This window comes from Nipponia nippon, unplaced genomic scaffold (assembly GCF_047370975.1).
Source record: "Nipponia nippon isolate SJK-2023a ecotype South Korea unplaced genomic scaffold, ASM4737097v1 scaffold_30, whole genome shotgun sequence".
In the NCBI taxonomy this organism is placed as follows: Eukaryota; Metazoa; Chordata; class Aves; order Pelecaniformes; family Threskiornithidae; genus Nipponia; species Nipponia nippon.
Genome location: NW_028262348.1, coordinates 913,124 through 930,900, shown reverse-complemented (window position 1 = coordinate 930,900; position 17,777 = coordinate 913,124). Strand labels below are relative to the sequence as shown.

At 48.4% G+C, this 17,777-nt stretch overlaps 2 protein-coding genes across 5 annotated transcripts; one reads left to right on the top strand and one right to left on the bottom strand.

The window, feature by feature from the left end:
* Positions 1 to 592: 592 nt before the first annotated feature.
* On the bottom strand, positions 593 to 10,288 carry GUCD1 (guanylyl cyclase domain containing 1). 2 transcript variants are annotated; one of them, XM_087768528.1, is made up of 6 exons: positions 9,880 to 10,288; positions 7,982 to 8,066; positions 6,346 to 6,511; positions 5,787 to 5,878; positions 3,903 to 4,144; positions 593 to 3,433 (listed from the first exon to the last, which is right to left on the bottom strand). In XM_087768528.1, exons 1-6 carry the CDS (start codon positions 9,914 to 9,916, stop codon positions 3,342 to 3,344), a joined length of 714 nt encoding a protein of 237 aa, XP_087624654.1. In that variant the 5' UTR covers positions 9,917 to 10,288; the 3' UTR covers positions 593 to 3,341. The 2 variants fall into 2 exon arrangements, with proteins under 2 accessions (XP_087624654.1, XP_087624656.1); XM_087768530.1 differs by lacking the exon at positions 9,880 to 10,288 and adding an exon at positions 8,378 to 9,549.
* A 33-nt stretch (positions 10,289 to 10,321) lies between these two features.
* Positions 10,322 to 14,152, top strand: SNRPD3 (small nuclear ribonucleoprotein D3 polypeptide). 3 transcript variants are annotated; one of them, XM_087768531.1, is made up of 4 exons: positions 10,322 to 10,406; positions 10,988 to 11,137; positions 11,891 to 12,083; positions 12,963 to 14,152. In XM_087768531.1, the coding sequence occupies exons 2-4, from the start codon at positions 11,012 to 11,014 to the stop codon at positions 13,022 to 13,024; spliced, it is 381 nt and encodes a 126-aa protein (XP_087624657.1). In that variant the 5' UTR covers positions 10,322 to 10,406; positions 10,988 to 11,011; the 3' UTR covers positions 13,025 to 14,152. The 3 variants fall into 3 exon arrangements, with proteins under 3 accessions (XP_087624657.1, XP_087624658.1, XP_087624659.1); XM_087768532.1 differs by having other exon boundaries at positions 10,330 to 10,372; XM_087768533.1 differs by lacking the exon at positions 10,322 to 10,406 and adding an exon at positions 10,433 to 10,864.
* The last annotated feature ends 3,625 nt before the right edge of the window (positions 14,153 to 17,777 follow it).

The following is a 17,777-nucleotide window of genomic DNA, read 5'->3' as shown; positions in this document are numbered from 1 at the left end:
CTGTTTCCCTTTACGTGTTACAACCAGTTGGACCAATGCCTTGGATGGGCTCCTTCAAGGTGCAGAAGCAGGGCTGCAGACGGATGCTTTGAGTATCTTCAGAAGCTCGGTGTTGTGCTGTGAGGCAAAAACAGAAACGCAAGCTAAAGCATAGGCAAGGCTGGTGCAGTTGTGTACTTTCATTGTGAACAGAAAGCCCCGAGATGCTATTAGGGATCGGGGCGGGTAATGAAAACTACTTCCCTGGAGCTGCACTCGGTAGGATACTCGGTGGTTGTGCAGTACCCAGCGCAGCTGTTGAATAGAGATAATAGCAACACATTTGCTGTTCTCAGCTACTAGTGTATATTGAAATCGTGGTTTGTATGATTCAGGTGACGCAGTAGGTGTTCAGGAAGCGCAGAATGAATACAATTTACAGCCTAGCAACTATGAGTTTATAGTGGAAATAAATATTTGAACTCTTAATTTTTTTTCCAAATTACAATTTCAGCTGTGCCATTTCCAGTTAAGTACGTAACACGTCTCTCTAAAGATTTTTCCAACATTTTTCATAATAAGCTAGTTAATAAATGCACTTGCTACATTATGATACAGGGTTATCTGTGACTTTAAACCTTTATTGAGAATGGCTTAATTACAAATAAAAATATATTTATGTATAAAATCCCTGCATGTAAAATACCCCTCCCTTTGCCATTGACATAATGAAGGAAACAAAGTGACAAAACATTTTCAGAATGAGTATTTTGATAGACGATCTCATAATGGGAAACGACGTTTCAGAAAATGCAGATGTTCTGAGGCTTGCGCACTGAGCTGCTTTTTAATCTGAATTTGTGTCTTATAAATACTCGGTCTTTTCACTTGGCTTTTGCGTCTCCGTTGTTTTCACCTCTCATAGCTATCTTCCCTTTGGCGGCTATAAGAGATGCTGTTGCAATGGTGGAGCTCTCCTTTTGTCTGCATTAGCTTCAACAGCTTTGTTTCGTTATCTTTCAGTTTTGTTGAAGTATTTAAGCCCTGGGTACCAAACATTTAACAGTCAATATTGTTACACCTACCTCCGCACTTCAGAACACTTAGCATGCCCTTAAGGTCATGTTCTATGTATAAGCTCAAGATTCGCCTTTGGATAACTGAACGAGTAAGAGGCTAAATGTCAATTACAAGCCTTTCCTAAGAATTGTTTTTATTTAGCTAACCAAGCCTGCTCTAAAATAAATCCTGTGGCAGTTTAATGGTGTTGAATGAACTACCTGCCTGAAGACGCATGGGTTAAGGAAGTACTCTGTCAATCTGTAGTTTACATACCTGTTAATTAGTAACATTGCTAATACAGTCTCTCTAAATCAAGCATCATGAGTTTGGACTTGGACATAAAAATTCCCAGATCAGTAGCCTTCTGGCTGACTTAGGAAGGCATTATCTGTAATATAATAGGTTTTGTACCTTTTTTCTGGGATTCTGATGGTGGCACTAATGCGCTGGTTCTACTGCTCACAAATGCATTGTGAGTTTTACCCATTTTGCATGTGTAAGTGCCAGAATGTATTCCAGCTTCACCAATGATAAGCCAAATTTGCTACACTGAGGATTTCTTGTCACATGCTGTTTGCTCGGAACTTTTTTAAAGGCTACTGCATTTTAAATGTCTGTTACTGTTCTTAGCCTTTGTACAAAGGAGCACTCTTCATTCTGCTAAGCATACTTACTGAATGCTTTCCAGATACTTCTCAGTAAGTCAACAACTGATAAAAGAAAATGTTTTCTCTTAGAAAAATGTCTTACCATGCTGAAAGTAGATTCCTATTTACTATTTCCACCACTAAATAACAATGTCCTTTTACTGTTACTCCACACAGTTCCAGAATTTGAACAGTTCTTTTCCTAAAACCATGCCGAAGGTGTGGGATCTCTGTCTTAAGTACAAAATAAAATTTTGCTAGCTTTACATCAGTATTAACATTGATTTTTCCACCTACTTCAACATAGGCAGGACTGGAGATCAAGACTTGTAGGAAATTGTGATGGATGACTCTGAAATAGCTGGCCGTTTCTTACACATTACAGTGCTCCTCAGCAAAGTAATTAAACCCAGGTAATACATGAAAGGATTATGAATGGGCTGCTAACAATTTCACTTGATAACATCTGAATACAGGAACTCCAACTTAATCCAAATACAGCTGTAGTATAAGAGCTAGAAAATCTGAGTTTCTGCCTTTTTACTTGTAGCAAAGAGACATTTGTATTCTCTCTTTTCTTAATTGATTTCAGCTCTTCTTAGAAGGTCACTGAACTAATACCACTAGCAAAATTTGGCTCAGATTATGATTCGACATTTTAGTTACAATCCAGTATATGCTGTCAGATATTTACAATTTACACACAAAAAGTATACCATCAGTGGGGATGATAATTTTCTGTATTGGCTTAATAAGTTTAAAGTTTATATTTAAAATGGATTCTGTAGAAACTGGCACAATGTTCAGAGGTTTTTGCAAAGAGCAATAAAGACTTCTAGGTACAAATAAAATATTTTCACTTAAACTTTTGGGCAATACAGAGCTCTGAGCAGTCATCCTAGAGGATTTAGCCAAAAGAGATGGAGTTTGTAGTACAAGGGAACAACACCAATAACTATGATTCAAAATCTAATGCAGTGGCATAAATGCTAAATCTGTGTAAGGTGAATTTGGTACATGGGAAGTTTCCTCGAGTAAATGTTTCTTTCCTACAATGCAGACAATACTGATGAGCCAGCGAGGCATTTTTTGTTATTTAAAAGTGGTTTACGTTAATATTTTTTTTCCTTCTGTAATACCCTGCTGAACCTCAAATGCCTAGATTTAGGATGAAGATCAGCCCTTGATGCTTTGACAGAGAGAGAAACAGGTATTTTCTATTTCTATTTTCCTGGTTTTGTTTACCTAAACCTATGCATGTATTACCAAGTGTTAAAGTTCATAAATTTGGTGCTGTTTTCTCATGTGTTTAATTTGAAAATAAGCTCAAAGTGAACAGGCTCTGGGCCTGTATTTCAAACCTGCTGTCAAATGTGCAATGTTGAAAATGAGGAAAAAAAGAAAAAAAAGAAAAAAACCAAAAACACAAACAAAAAACTGAGACAGACACTGCAAAATCAGATACATCATGAGGGAGGAAAAAAAAAGGTAAAGACAGCATTGCAGTATAGTCCTATCAATGTCTATAAAGCCTTCCTTGTTTAAGATCCCACTGCAGTTCAGGAGCAAGGTCTCTGCAGGGGGAGTCCTGAGACAAGCAGCCAGCTGCTCGCAGGCTGCACAGGAAAGGACCAGAAGCATCAGGTGTGGACGTCAGCTGTCCGTGTAGATGAACAGAATGTCTTCATCAGTGCCATAACTTGTCCTGGCTTCCTCAAAGTTACTGATGCTGGTGCAGCATGTTCCTGTTAAGGAGGAGTAAAGTGTTAGTAAAAATTCAGAAGAATTTGCCTGTGAAAGGCTCTTATACTGGCTCTAGAAGCCTCTACAAAGAAGAGTAACTAGTACGCAGACTAGACCTATCAGCCTAGGTTACAGCTTTACTCAGGTCAGTCTGTTCACCTCAAAGGCAGTGCTCACTGAAGCAGGTACTAAATAGGCCATCCTGTTATATTCTGAACAGTTCAGCATCTGTCATGAACCCATCTGAAAGCCAAACAAGTTTGCTAGAATGCGTATCTCAATGCCTCGAGTAAATCACAGCACAAAACACAGCACTGATCGAATTAATGTGGCAAGCCCCCTTCCAACAAATTGGTTAGCGACGCTTGAGATACACACACGCCATTAGGGGCAGTCCAGCTATGCTCTGTGTTACAGACGTGTTAGCAATGCGGTGGCTGAGAATCCACCCAAAATGCACAGGCTACTCACGGTCAGCATAGGCAGGGTTGTTGTAGTAAATACTCCCTGAGGCTTTGTTGTAGCCACATAACACGATGAAATGGCCCTGGTAGTCAGGATTCCTGCAGAAGCACTTCTGTCCGATGGGGAGGAAGCAGCAGTATTTGACAGGACTTGAGCAAAGATCGCACAATAGCAGGACTGCATTCACTAGGACGATGGCTACGTGACCTTGGGACAGGTGGTTTTGGATGTCTTGAACAGTTACTGTGCTGCAGAAAAAAACCAGATGTGCTTATTAACAAGTTCAGGAAAGAGACTGGTATCCAATGAAGCGTGTGATGATGGACGGTACTTACGACATGCAGCTGGCGTGGTTATTTTTGTATCACGGGTAACAGCTTTTTGCTGTTAAACCCTGCAAGCTTTGCTACAGACAAAGCCCAACAAAACCTGTGTCATTCAAGGCCTTTTGATCTCATTGCTGCTGCTGAAGTGCAGAGCAACAGCTCTGGGTTCTGCAGTAACGTAAGTGTAATCTCAGAACGTATCGGATGCCCCAGAGAAGAGTACTAAAGGAGCTGGCAACTCATTCAGTAACTTGAGAGACTTCTGAAGTGGGAAAATCCTAAGTGAAGTGTTCTCTCCTGCTCTTAGAAAAGCTTATCTCTGAAGCACCCAATCTTTATCAACTGAGTAGCTGAAGATTGTATAATCACTAACCGAATTAAGACGTGCCCAAATTTGCCTCTGTCACACAGCAATGTGTTTCTCCCAGTTGTGATTTTGGACTACCTGATGCTCTTGAGGCTTTATTTCTATAGTACCTCCTACAGAGAGTGAGTATTAACCACACATAACCTATAATCTCATCTGTTAAAGCTGTTCTTCACCGAGGCAGAGGTGTATTCCATATGCATTAGAAACTCATCCGGGCTGTGTGCACTAACTGAACTCATGTGCTTTTTAATCTTTTCCAGTGTCGCTTCTGCCCTTTGCCCCAGCCTCGGTGCGGGCACAGGCAGATGCAGTAGGGGCACAGATGCCCTCTGTCCCTGCCTTGATCAAGGCCACGATCTTGAGATTGCTAAAGCAAGGTGGACTGACTGTCCCTTCTGTGCTGTCACAGCTCCAGTTAAACAGATGGTGCCATGCGGCCTCTGCGTATGTTAAAAAGGACACATAATGATTCCGCTAAATGAAAGTTGTGCTGCAGCACTCAAATGCTGTTGTAGCTGCCCTGTACCCTCTCCTCTTTTCTTACTCCTAATCGTTTACCCCACTTGGACAACAGAGATCCAAATCCAGCTTCGCTATAAAACGGGATGCAACTCACGCTGAACGTGATGGTTAGTTATTTCCCATGTAGAACAGCGCTGTCAGTTGTGACAATTCTGCAGTTTTTCCCCTTCTGCTGGGTTTGCAGTTCTTTCATAGAGGTTCCTTATTTCATCCTCCCGTTGGCAAAAGCTCGTACGCTAGCCTTTTCTTGGCATGTCTGTCTAGGAACAGCGAGCTGTAATGTTTGCGTAGCTCTGGGAACAATGGGTTGTGTGCCCGCGGAGCGCTCTCCTTAATTCCAGCAGTGGCCAACCAGAGTGCTGTAGGCACTGGGTAACTTCAATGGACAATCAAATTCAAACCATAAACAATAGTCAACTCCTGTCAGCGTTTTCAGATCGCTTATTCTGTGTCGTGAGTGTTTTTCCTCAAACTTCTTTTCAACTCTTGATGTCCACTTTTTTTTTTTTTTTTTTTTTTTTTGAGACAGCTATAGTAGAAAGACTCTGTGATTGACAAAAAAGGCTCAAGGCTTGATTTCGGTCTCTTTCACCAGTTTAGCTTGGTGACTCCAAGAAAAGCCTGGGGCCCACAGAATCTCCAAAGAGAAAGGAAAGAAAACAATAAGCTTACCACTTCTCCACCAGCACCTTGCAGGCTTTGGCTTGTGCAAAGAGCTGATTCACTCGATTCTCTTCTGTGTCAAAGTGCTTCCTGTAAAATGACTGTGGAAATAAGAGAAGTTATGAACCGGAACGGTGTTTACCTTAGGTAATCCACCACTTACAATCCCTGCTAGGAAGGGCCTGCGTTAAGTTGGAGATCTGGCTATGGGGTAAGAGTTCACTGGTAGCAGGATGAGGAATCCTGCTGTAAATGATAAATTCAGATTCACTCCTGGTTAGTAATCGTGGTAGTTTCAATCCAGTGAAATACGCTGGAGTAGGCTGGAACCTTTCATGAGCACTACGTGAAAACTTTTAACGATATTCTTATTATGGAATCAAAGATGTAAAATACGTGGGATCGTATCTAGCCTCGCCTTCGGAACTGATTTGTGCCCGTTCTGGCAACAGGCAAACCTTGTTTACAGGAACTGTGGTTAAGTGTCAGTAACACAGCAGAGCTTTGTAGCGTGGCACACAGGGCTTTTAAAGCTGTGTGCTGTCTCCCAGTAGATGAGGATACTAACCTGATTTTTGTAGCCCTTGTCCACTCCAAGCGTCTGGGTGCAAAATTTATGCTTAACACCGAAGTGCCGCATTAGGTAGGCCAGGTCAATAGTCCAGATGCTCTTTGTTAGCTGGAGTTCCTGGATGGCTTTCTGAAACTCATCGTTGTCCAAATGATTCAGGTACCTGCGGTATTAGGAAAGGCAGGGGAAGGGAAGCACGGATCTTAGGGGAAGCAAAATGTGTGCTGTAGCCCAAGCCTCCACATCACAGGACGTACAAACTGAAACAGTGGGCTTGGCTAAGAAATAACCAAAAAAAATCAACCCACAAAGGAGCCACAAATTGAAGGGAGGGGAAGGGAGTAGGGAATATTTAACTGGATTTATTGCTGACTTTTTTTAGTTGGAAGTGTATGGGTATCTTGACTCGTCTATACTGCTAGAAGTGTACAGGTGGTGTACCTTAGGCAAGCTATACTGAGCAAGTACAGAACTCTGTCCTGAAGGGCTTACAGTCTAAATGTACAGGCACATTAAAGCAAACACGGGAAGAAGTGTTAAAGACTAAAACTTGCTTCACACAATAGATGGATTTCAAAAGGAGGAACTGTAAAGGAAGTCGGTAAATATTCAAAGGAAGCTTGTCTTGGGCACTGATGGCACAAAAGGCAATAAGGGGAGATGAAGTCAGGAGGAAGCTTGGGACAGGTTGCAGAGGGGTGGGGAGAGGCAGTTACAGAGTTCTGGAAGTCAGAAAACAAATGGAAGTAAATGGGGGGGGGGAAAAAAGGACTGGAATTGCGGATGCAGGGTAAACAAGGTCAGATCAGCAGGGTGAGAAGATTAATCTTGGAAGCTGAGTTTTGGGCAGACTGGAGTGGCAAAGAGGTAAAGGGAATAATGAGGCAGAGGTTACAGTAGTCAAGATGGGAAATTACCAGCACACGGACTAACGTCTTGGCAGAAGGGATGGAGAGAAATGAAAATCTTCTGCTTCATATCTACTAAGTGGACATCTAAATAGGTATTTCTCCTGCACCTAAGCTCATGTTCCTCTGTGGAAGGAAAGAGGAGTTCAGCAGGACAGCTACTAGTTAAAAAAAAAAAAGCAACCAAAACAAAACCAAAAAACCCCAAAGGGCAACACAGTGCATTGTTCTGAAGCTGAAACTACTCCTGAACAAAACCACGCATCCCACAGGCTGGGGGCTCGGCAGGACAGAGGCAGTGCGTACCTGCCATCTGGGATACGCCTACCTGGCCCTTGCAAACGCAGGACGGAACTGGGTGAGTCGCTGTGCTAAGTATCCGTTCGGAATTACAACAGCAGGAAGGAGGGATAACGTTTTATTATTTACGCATGCCAAACTCCAAAGTTCTCAGAGCTGATCAGCTATTTTGCATCTGTCAAAACAGTCAATTATTGAAAAGGGCCTTGCTTCAGCTGAGTTTGTATTTGCCCTGGTTCCTGCTGGAGAGCCGCGCCCGGCCCGGGCAGCAGTAATTCTCCACGGGTACCTGAGAAGCGGTGACCTCGCCAGACTAAGTTAAACTCACGGCTGTTCAACACATCTCTCCTCCCTGGACGCTGCTTCCCGCTACCCCTCTCCCATGGGACGGGATTTCCCACCCGTTCAAACCAGGAGTCACTTACTGAAGCACCATCCTGGAGCAGGCGAGCCCGCAGTCCCAGTGGTACAGCTGCTGAATGACCGGCACTTTCAGCTGGACGCAGTCAACTGCAGCGAAAACACCCCAGTGTGAGTAAAACAGGAAAGCTGTCACTCCGTACAGGCATGGGTTTTCCATACCCAGCATTAAAAGTCAGCTTGTTCTCAGCACTACAGCGGCGGAAACTTAGAAACAGTTTTAAACGACCGGCAGGTATTTTTTTCTTTCTTAGGGGAACGCAAGTTGGGCATTTCTGTACAGTTAAGCGTTTGGTTTAATCCCTTACTCCTTTACTGTTCCACACCCGGATCACTCGGCCAGACGGCCTACCCCCTTTTCCTTGAAGTTGCATTTTATTCTTTTTGGTGGGGTGCCATACCCGCCAGCCACCGACGGTGAAGCTGTATCCCCTCCTAAGTAACAGCAGGGAAGGCACGGGTATTCATCCTTTCTCTTGCGTCTGAATGCATCTCTGTGCCACAAAAGGAGTCAAACCAAACCGTGAGAAACCAGACACAACCAAGATCTCCAGGCGCTGATCTCTTCCGAGCCCCACAGATTTGAGCCTTTTCTACAGGTGTCGTTTTCCTCAGGGACTGCAATTTATGTGAGTAATTTTAGGTTTAGAAAGCTCACAAATGGCACCAGTTGGCCTTTTGTATTAACTCCCTCAACAACTCAACAAAAAGAACGCTCTCTACCAAAAAGTCCCCGCACACAACTCCGTCCCTCTGCCTCAGGTTTTATTTCTGTAGGGTTGGCAATGTGGTGGTTTCAGTCTCGGAAGCGCCCTTACCCCTCGAAGGACTCGAGTTGTGCCTGTTACCGCTCCTTCAGCGTCAGCCCAAGCGAGTGTGTCAGAAAGGGCTTTTCTCAATAACCTTACCTTGGATCTAGAAAAGACCTTTGAAAAGCTGTGCTAACACAAGGCCAGCTACGTTTTAAGATGGGAATAAAAATGCATTTGACATCATGTGGACTGGCCTAGTTTTGATGTCATTTTATTTACAAAACTTTTTAGATGTCGTCGTTTTTAATCTTATATTACCTTTATCAAAGCCATAGCCTATTGTAGGGACAAGCCCATACAGATATTCTGGACTCTTTCCAAATATTTTTTTGTAGTTGTGCCACTGTTCAATCACGGCTTTGAAGACTGGCATACCCATTGGTATATGCAATCTTTTTAATTAATCTAGATTAAGGTGCTCTTAAGTATCCTAAGGAAAAAAGGAAAACCGCGTGCCCAGGTTCTCCTCAAACCAGGATCTCTAAGTATTTTGTCGTCGTTTTTTCTTGGCCCGCTATGATTCTGCCCCCGTTTGGCTAACGCCCAGGCCTCTGCCAAGGCCCGGGATGAGCTGGAGAGGTCCGTGGCTCCTAGGGCGGGCTCCGAAGGGCAGCAACTTTAATTTTCCTGGCCGTTCAGCTTCCAGCCGCCCCGTCCCCAGCGCCCCGGGCCTCCTCAGCGGGGACCGGCAGCTGTCCCCCGGCCAGCTGCCTAAAGCACACCGAGAGCGCCTCCCCGGCCGCCGGCTCCGGGCGCAGCGAGCCCGGCCGGGTCCGGAGGCGCCGGAGCCGGCGCTTCCACACCGCCGCTGGCGGAGCCCGCGGCCCCGGGGGCGGAGGAGGCCGCCAGGGCCTCCCGGGGCCGGCGAGGGCCGCCCGCCCCCCCCCCCCCCCGCCGCGGGCAGGGCCCTGCCCGGGGCTCCCTCCCGCGGCCCGCTCCGCCGGGGCCGGCCCGCCGCGGGCACCCGCGGCCCGGCCCCCCCCCGCCCCCGGGGCGCCCCGCCGAGGGCTCCGGCCGGCGGCCGCCCGCAGGAGGAGGAGCTGCGGGAGGCGGCCGGGGCCGGCCCCGCCGCCGCGGCCGGGCGCACTGACCTGGCGGCGGCTCCCCGGCCTCCCGGGGGCTCTTCATGGCGGCGGCGGGGCCCGCCGCCCGCTCACTGCCGGCCCCGCCGAGCCGGCCCGCGCGGCGGCGCGGCCCAGGGGCCCGGCCAGCCTCGGCGCGGCGCTGGCTCCTCCCGGCCCCGGGGGCGGGGGCGGAGGCGGGGGGCCGGGCCCCGGGGCGGGTGCCCCGCGCCGCGGCGGCGGCGGCCGCGGGCGCCGGCGGGCAGGGGCATGACGGGGCGGGCGGGGGCCGCGGGGCCGGGGGCCGGGGCGCCAGCTGCGGCGGGCGGGGAAGCGGGGGGCGCGCCGGCAGCCAGCCCTGCCCCGGGGACGGGGCACCGGCGGCGGGACCAGGCTGCGGCGGAACCGTGGTGCCGCGGCGAGGCGGCCCCGGGCGGGGCGGGGGGGGGGGACGGGCCGCTCCCGCCGCCTTCCGGTTCCGGCGCGCGGTGCACGGCGGGAAGGCGGCGGAGGCCATTAGGGGGTGAGCGCGGCCCGGGCTGAGGCGGCGGCGGGCGGTGAGTGGCGGGGCCGGCCCGGCCCGGCCCCCGGCGGGGCTCCCAGCCGCCCTGCGCTCCCCGGCAGTGGCCGGGCCCTCCTCGCTCCCCGGGCGCTGGGGGCTCCTTCGGGCCTGAGGGGGCGAAGCCGCGGCGGGGCGGCCGCCGGCCCGCCCAGGCCTCGGAGGCTCCGCTCGGCCTTTCGGGGAGGCTCCCCGCCGCGCTCGGGCCCGCCGCTGCCCCCGGGGCCGTCGAGCGGGGTGGGTCGCTCGCCGGGGCTGCGGCGTGGGCTGGGCGATGGGCGCCGCCAGCGCGGTGTGCCGCCCGGCCGCGCAGGCGGCCCGTTATCGGGTGCCTACGGGGGAATTTGCTGGGTCAGAAGAGGCCGGGGGCAGACTTACCTTGCTGATCTCTTAAGTGTTTTCTTCCCACGGGCATCTCTCTAGAGAAGTTTCATTAACGCATCGTCAAAGCATATGGTGTGTTGGGGCAAGGGAGAAGATGAGCGCCTCACACTGGGCAGCATCACAGGCTGCGTAGGTAAAGCCTAGCCTGCCGCTTTCTTTGTAGTTACGTCCTTTGGGTTTTTTTTCTTGTCGCAGGTGTAGAGCCACAGCACTGCAAGCATGTCGATTGGAGTGCCGATTAAAGTCCTGCACGAGGCCGAAGGCCATATTGTGACATGTGAGACCAATACAGGAGAAGTTTACCGAGGCAAACTCATTGAAGCTGAAGACAACATGAACTGTCAGGTACACCTGCTTCAGGAGGATGGAGGGAAGGCCCTCTGAGCTGCGCCTGGAAAGGCTGGTAGCTGGCGGGTTGGCAGCTTGATTAGAAGACCGTTGGCTTTAGCCTTAAGCTAAAGAAAACTCTGCTGCTGCACGTACGCTGTGTTACCACAGTGAGATGGATTCAGCGTTGCTCAGCGCTCCAAAGAGGCCCCAGCTTATTCTTTCTGGTTTTAGAGTCAGACTGGGCATTCCTCTCAATAATATCAGGGTTCTTAAGGTTCTGTTCTGTGAACAACGCTTCTGCTGGAGTTCTTTATGTAAAGTCACCGAGCATAAGCACAAACAAACTTGGATTTAAGAAACTGAAGCTTTTTTTAATGCATGTTAGTTTAGTCATTCCAAGAAGGCTTAATTTTGATTGACTTTAGGCGAGTCATTGTTGAAATCAAAATGCTTCCTTAATAATTAGGACTAGAACAGCTTTATTAAAACGGATTCAATATGAGATAACAAAGCTGATAAAAAAAAAACAATTTGCAAACTGGGGAGAAAGCAAAAGTCCTGGGCCCGCTTGAATAGTAGCAGGCGTAGGAGCGTGTGTGAATGGTGCTGGCTGCCTTGTGTCACAGCTCCAGTTGCGAAAGCAGTGTGCTTGGGAAGCCTTTGCCTTTGGTGCTTGCATCCTGGCTGTATGTCTTGCAGGCAGGGGAAGCAGGAGCCCAGAACCGCGTTGGAGGCCTCTGTGGGCACTGACTGGTCTTTGCTTTCCAGATGTCCAACATAACGGTGACGTACAGAGACGGGCGAGTGGCGCAGCTCGAGCAGGTGTACATCAGAGGGAGCAAGATACGGTTTCTCATTTTACCAGACATGTTGAAGAACGCTCCTATGCTAAAGAGCATGAAGAATAAAAACCAGGGTTCTGGAGCTGGGCGAGGAAAAGCAGCTATTCTCAAAGCCCAAGGTGCGTACAATTTGATTATCGCCCTCCCCCCCCCCCCCCATTTTGCTGTAGAAGAACGGGAAAACTGTCATCTCTGTCGCTGAGGAAACCTGAGCTGCAAGAACCTGAACGATGGCTGGTTCATACGTTGTTTTTCTGTGTATTTCATCCTATGGCGGGAGTCAAGACTCAAACTGCCCAGTTACCTGAGTGTGTAATATTGGTGCTACGATAGCTTAGGTACAGGGAGCAGCCTCGTTCAACGGAGGCTGTATGTAAAACTGTGTCTTCTGTTTTCCAGTGATTGTGGCCTCCAGCTGTTCGGAATGCTTAGGGAAGGATTTGGGTGTTCTTGTTAAGCTTTTGTAGAAAAACAAATTCAGATATTAAGATGGTATTTAAACGACTGGGAAGCTGTCATTATTAGCTATTCTGTAGTTCACTCTCACTTGTACCTTTCTCAGGGGAACAACCCAGTTATAACGAGACTGAGTAATAGCGGTGGGCCGCAGAGGCCCTGGCTAACTTCAGCAAATGCAGTAAGGTTACGTGGGGGAGTAACATCGGCTGAAACGTACGGAGTTCTGCTGCAAAGCCTCGGAAGAGCGTGGGGTTTCAGATCTCTTGGGCTAGACAATTTGTGTGTCAGCTTAGAAGGAACATGAAATGTTTGAATATCGCTGCATCTGTTTGAAGTGGCAAGACTGCGTAACCGTTAGTTCTGGTTCTTCTCACAGAAAACATTTTGCCGTCGTGCCACTGTCCGAACTTGATGGGATGGCCTCCTTTCCTTGCTTCTAAGCAAGAGGCTTGGAGTGCTGTTTGTTTTGCTTTTCAGCTGTTGACATAACTGTGTGATGATGTCAAACTCGTGTAATCCCTGATGTTTTCTTTCTTCAGTGGCTGCAAGAGGAAGAGGCCGTGGTATGGGCCGTGGCAACATCTTCCAGAAGCGAAGATAATTTTGGTCTTGACCGACATGCTTTTTTTACTAGGGGGTATTAACTTGACTACATGCGCGTTGGTATCGGTTTTGTTTAATAAATGTTTCTGGCAAAAACTTGTCTGCTCTTACATGACAGGACTCCTTTTGGGCAAGTACGTTGTAGGTTGATTTCAAACTTAAAATAGCTTTGTCTGGAAAACAGCGGACTTCATATCTAGATTTGGCTACTTTGTATTTGTGTGATGCATTGACCTTTAAAGATCACCGTGCTTGCTTTTTCTTGTTTAGCCCTGTTGTCATTCATTCTCTGAAGAATTAGAAGGCATTCTTGATGAGGACTTTTTAAATAGTACGTTTTAAAGTCATATTAGCAGCTGCATTTATGGAAAATACAGCAAAACAGAGGCAGCTTCCTGAGAAGCAAAGCGCTATGTTCATTTGCTTTTTATGGCCCTACAACAGGTAGAGGTCCACCTTCAGATCTGTACGTCGAGCTTGTATACTTGCTTTTCTTATTTTTCTCTTTGGATACAGGGAGAATTTTTCGTTAGGAGCACACAGCTTTGATAGCCTGAGTCTGTATCTGCAGTGAAAAATCCTATTCTAACTCTTGTAGTAGCTTTTCCCTCTGCCTGGGAAAAGACGACAGAATATAAAACAGGCGTTTTCAAGGATAAATTTTGAAATGTTTTGTAAATTTGAAAGGTAGCGCAGGTGTACGGGGAAAGTCTTATAAATGGCTAGCCATTAAATACAGCTCCATACAAATGCTAATCTTCTGAACAAAACTCAGGATCAGCTTTAGCTTTTGGTCTCAACACCTACACGCAGCCACGTAGCTCACCAGCCGATCTGCGGGAAGCCAGATGGAGCTGGGGCTTCGTTTGTTCTGCTAACAGTATGGCGTGGCTGTTCTGCTGACTGCAGTGGTTGAAATGTTTAAATGTAACGCTTCTGTACCTCATCACATACTTGCATACGATCAGTTATCAGTCTGTGCGTGTACAGAACAGCAAGTCTTGCGTTTCTGCTCCGATGCTGTGAAGACTCTCCCTTGCGTGCAGACGCGAAAGTTGAACTAATGTATTAAATTGTTGAACTGTTTGTAAATAAAGCTGTATTTGGTCTCACCCCACTGGAAAAACCCTGCTACGTGTCCTTCTGGATAGTAATGATCCTAAATATTTGCATTAGAAACCTCCTCAAAATGTGTTTAAGATAGGCTTGAGCTTGACTATAAAGCATGGTAGCGTTGTCCTGTGCCGAGACTGAGGAACCCGTCCAAGTGACAAGACAGCTGTCGCAAAGCCCTGCTTCGAAGCATGGCATGCGAGTCACGGGCGTGTAGCAGCCGCGCTTTCCTGAGGACGGTGTTTCCAACTTCAAATGAGCAAGCTGGGGCTTTAGTAATGACATGAAACGCTTCCTTGTGGAAATGTGCTGGTCTTCAGTCGCGACCGATGCAGCTGCTCAGGTCGTTTCCAGAGCTCTGAGCGTTACCTGCGCAAAATACAGGCAAGTAAACCTGCACCGCTCTGTAGGCAAACGGCGGCCTTCCTACTCACTAGTAGTAACAGCCCTTTGTATTGCTTGGAACGCTTTAATAATCGGGTTGGTTCTAGCTCTTGCTGTGGGAGAGGGGACGTTTTAACAGAATTTCCTCCCCGTGCTTAAGTCGAGGCTTCTGAATGTGATGAGGCTGTTGAGAAAGCCAGTCTTAAAATCAACGTGGAGCTGAAGTCCGGTTTGAGTCTTTATACCAGACGCCCACCGCGACTGGCATTTTTTAGCACAGAGAAAAGAACTCCACCTGTGGCTGCACCACGGGGCGTCGCGGTAAGCAGTGAGCTGCCTGCTTGTGGCATCCCGAGGTCTCTGGACGCGGGTCGGTGGGCAGGGATGGGATTTCTGTTGCCATCCGCTGGCGGTGCTGGGGGGTGAGGGGTGGTACGCAAGGTGCCCGCTTCCCTCGCAGGCAGTGTTACGGCCATTTGAAATAGAGGTCTTTCATTTGCAGTCTGTTAACTGGGTTTTATTGCTTTTAATACATCAGGCTGTGATTGTGTCGCTAATCAGGTCGGAGTTTTTGTGCCACGGAGTTGCGCTGCCGTGAACAGGCGGAAGAGGAGCAGTGCGACACGTGGGTACTTTATATCTCCAGCCAAGGATCTGCTGCGAGACTTTACAGGATGCTGCTGCAGCAGCCAGAACTGCCTTCACTTCCAAAGCAAACGCCTCAGAGAAACCCGAGATTGATTAGTGCAACAATTAATTGCCATAAATATAAACTAGAATAGGATGGGGGGTGTGCTGAAGGATGGCAAGCTGCTCTGCTTACCGGGTGTCATCCTGGCCGTGGCTAGCGTACAGCGAGCGACAGGGAGGTACCGTTACCTCGGTCAGCAACGGGAGAGGCGTACCCCCCAGGTCGAGGAAAGAGAAACCGCTTTGCCAGAGCTCCTTTGGCTTCTGTTGGGCCTCCCCGTAACCTGGCGAGGAAACGAAGGGCGTGGATTGCTGTGGCTTTTTGTGCCGGGACTGTCCTGCGCTTCCCAGGCCTCAGAGCTCCGCTTCCTTTTTCTGTAAAGCCTCCAAAAAGAACTGTTAATATGTGGAAAAGGGAGTAAGCCACAGATGGGGGGCTTGACTACAAGTGTTTTTGGAAGAGATTCAATGTTTTGGCAAGGCTGCAAATCGGGCCCGTTGGCTTTGCGTCCCGCTGTTTCCTTCTGACTGTTAAATAGCACGTAGCCTTTTCTGACGGTTAGATGCTTGCTGCTTCGCAGGGGCAGGCAGAAACGGGACCACAGTTTGACCACAGACCGCTACTGGGATGGCAAAGGCTTGGAAACACCAAGGGCAACCCGAAAGGGCGTAATGGTGAAAAGCTATTTAAGCAGATCAAAGCTGCCTGGCAGTAGCAGGTTTGCTGGGGGCTGTTTCCAGTAATGACGACTGCCTCACCTGTTCTCGTTTTCTAAAGTCCCTGTTCCCCCTTCCTGTGCGGTGCCAAGCTTCTGTTCTCGCCGCTGAGGTCTCCTCTCTTCCCTGGCAGAGCTGGTGTGGCACTCGGCAGCACCGAGGGCCGGGGACAGCCGTGGATTTCAGAAAGAAACCCTAGCCCTCCCCAGGAGGTCTGGCTGCCAGAACAAACTCTGCAATCTGTCTCCTTTAAGAATTTTCTACCCCTTCTGATGTTTCTCACCATCTATATTTGTGACTGTTCGCTGAACACACAGCAATGAAACTTTTTTTTTACAGTTTTTTTTCCAACCAGTGTTACCTTAGGTTTTAAGCTTTATTTAAAACATGTAACATCTCTAATCCGCGTCAGCTTTGAAGAAGGCGCTGGGTTTTGAATAAACAAAAAGCTTTGCACTGTGAATTGAGGTTGAGGCTGAGCCTGGGGTGAACCGTTTGCCCTCTTCGGAAAGATGCTGTGAATTAGCGTTGAAAAGGCTGAAGTTTCCCATCGGTAGGAATTTAAGCCCCAGCCAGGACAAACGTATCACTTTGCAATTTCTGACCGGACTAACCGATATCCTAGTTTGTTACAGGCTGCTTTGAAGATCCTGCGTGCGATGTGTGTATTATCCTCACTTACAGTGTGAGAAATCAAGATTTCCTTCTAACAAATGATGTCTCATCCGGTAGATGGCTCTGTCGGTAAGGGAATGAAATACAAGAAACCAGAACCCTCTGGAAGGAAAAAATGCAAGAAATGTGACTTCTGCTATAAACCCCATAAACTCGGTGTTATTACAAACTCCAGCTTGAAAATACTCACCTGCTTCCCCTTCCCTGTCGGCGTCCCCCGGGTGCTGGCTCCGCGCGCAGCCAGGCTACTCCAGCTGTTGCTTGGAGCTGCGAGTTTCCCTGCTGCTTGGCTCCGGGGGCACGGGCACTTCGGTGGGTCGTGCGGCTTCCTCGAGTTCGGCAGCTTAAGCCGTCCGTTCCTCTGGGATGGGGGATACTAGGGACAGGTGCAGCTGTTTTTAACATCTGCCCTTATTTGTCACCTTTTCTTTTTGTCACGGATTGCAGCATTTCTCCCATGCCCTCCAGAAAACCTCTTCTAGAAGGGCAGAATGGGGTGGAAAACGTGAATGTCTGGTGCTGGTGGTCAGGATAACTGTCCAGCCTGTGTCTCTTTGCTACTTAAACTTCACAGCGAGCTTTCATTTAAAGCAGAGATGTCCTGTTTCCTCTTGCCAGTAAAATGTGAGCAAGGATGGAAGGACAACATCCCGGTGTAGCAATGATTTGGTAGGGCAGCAAAGGGTGGAATTCTGAGGTCTACAAGAAAGTGTCAATGATTTGGTTGCTTATTTCTCAGCCGTGGGTCAAAATGGAGGAAGGGTTCTCCCAGGGTTCTTTGGTGTTTGAGGCAAAAATTTAGATCTGGACTTGCACCTTATTGCTGCTAAGCTGATTTCAGACAGTAAGACCTGGTCTTCCTCCTCTCACATTAGATAAAGCTAACGTTATCGGACCCTCCTGCCTTCAGTGTTTCTTTGGGAGGAAATACGGATACACCACGTTTAAAGCATGGTCCAGAATAGCCTTGAAACAAACGCTGACTTGGGCAGTGTGCTGCAGATTACGTTGCAAGTAAGAAAGGTGACCCCGTTCTCCAGCTCCTCAGCCGCTCAGGGACCGATCGCGCCTGCGGACAGAAGACCTGCCGTACGGCTGCCGCGTGCTGGCGCCTGCAGTAGCCAGAGCAGCGCTTGTCTGCAAGGACCTTCCCAGATCAGGGTGCATGTTAG

Excerpts from the sequence above, each read along its gene's own strand:
- GUCD1 (XM_087768528.1), bottom strand. The coding sequence starts at position 9,916 with ATGAAGAGCCCCCGGGAGGCCGGGGAGCCGCCGCCAG. Across the intron at positions 5,879-6,345 it reads ACAAGGGCTACAAAAATCAG|TCATTTTACAGGAAGCACTT; the intron begins GTTAGTATCCTC and ends TTATTTCCACAG. Across the intron at positions 4,145-5,786 it reads AAGGTGCTGGTGGAGAAGTG|CACAGTAACTGTTCAAGACA; the intron begins GTAAGCTTATTG and ends TTTTTTCTGCAG.
- SNRPD3 (XM_087768531.1), top strand. The coding sequence starts at position 11,012 with ATGTCGATTGGAGTGCCGATTAAAGTCCTGCACGAGGCCGAAGGCCAT. Across the intron at positions 11,138-11,890 it reads AAGACAACATGAACTGTCAG|ATGTCCAACATAACGGTGAC; the intron begins GTACACCTGCTT and ends TTTGCTTTCCAG. Across the intron at positions 12,084-12,962 it reads AGCTATTCTCAAAGCCCAAG|TGGCTGCAAGAGGAAGAGGC; the intron begins GTGCGTACAATT and ends TTCTTTCTTCAG.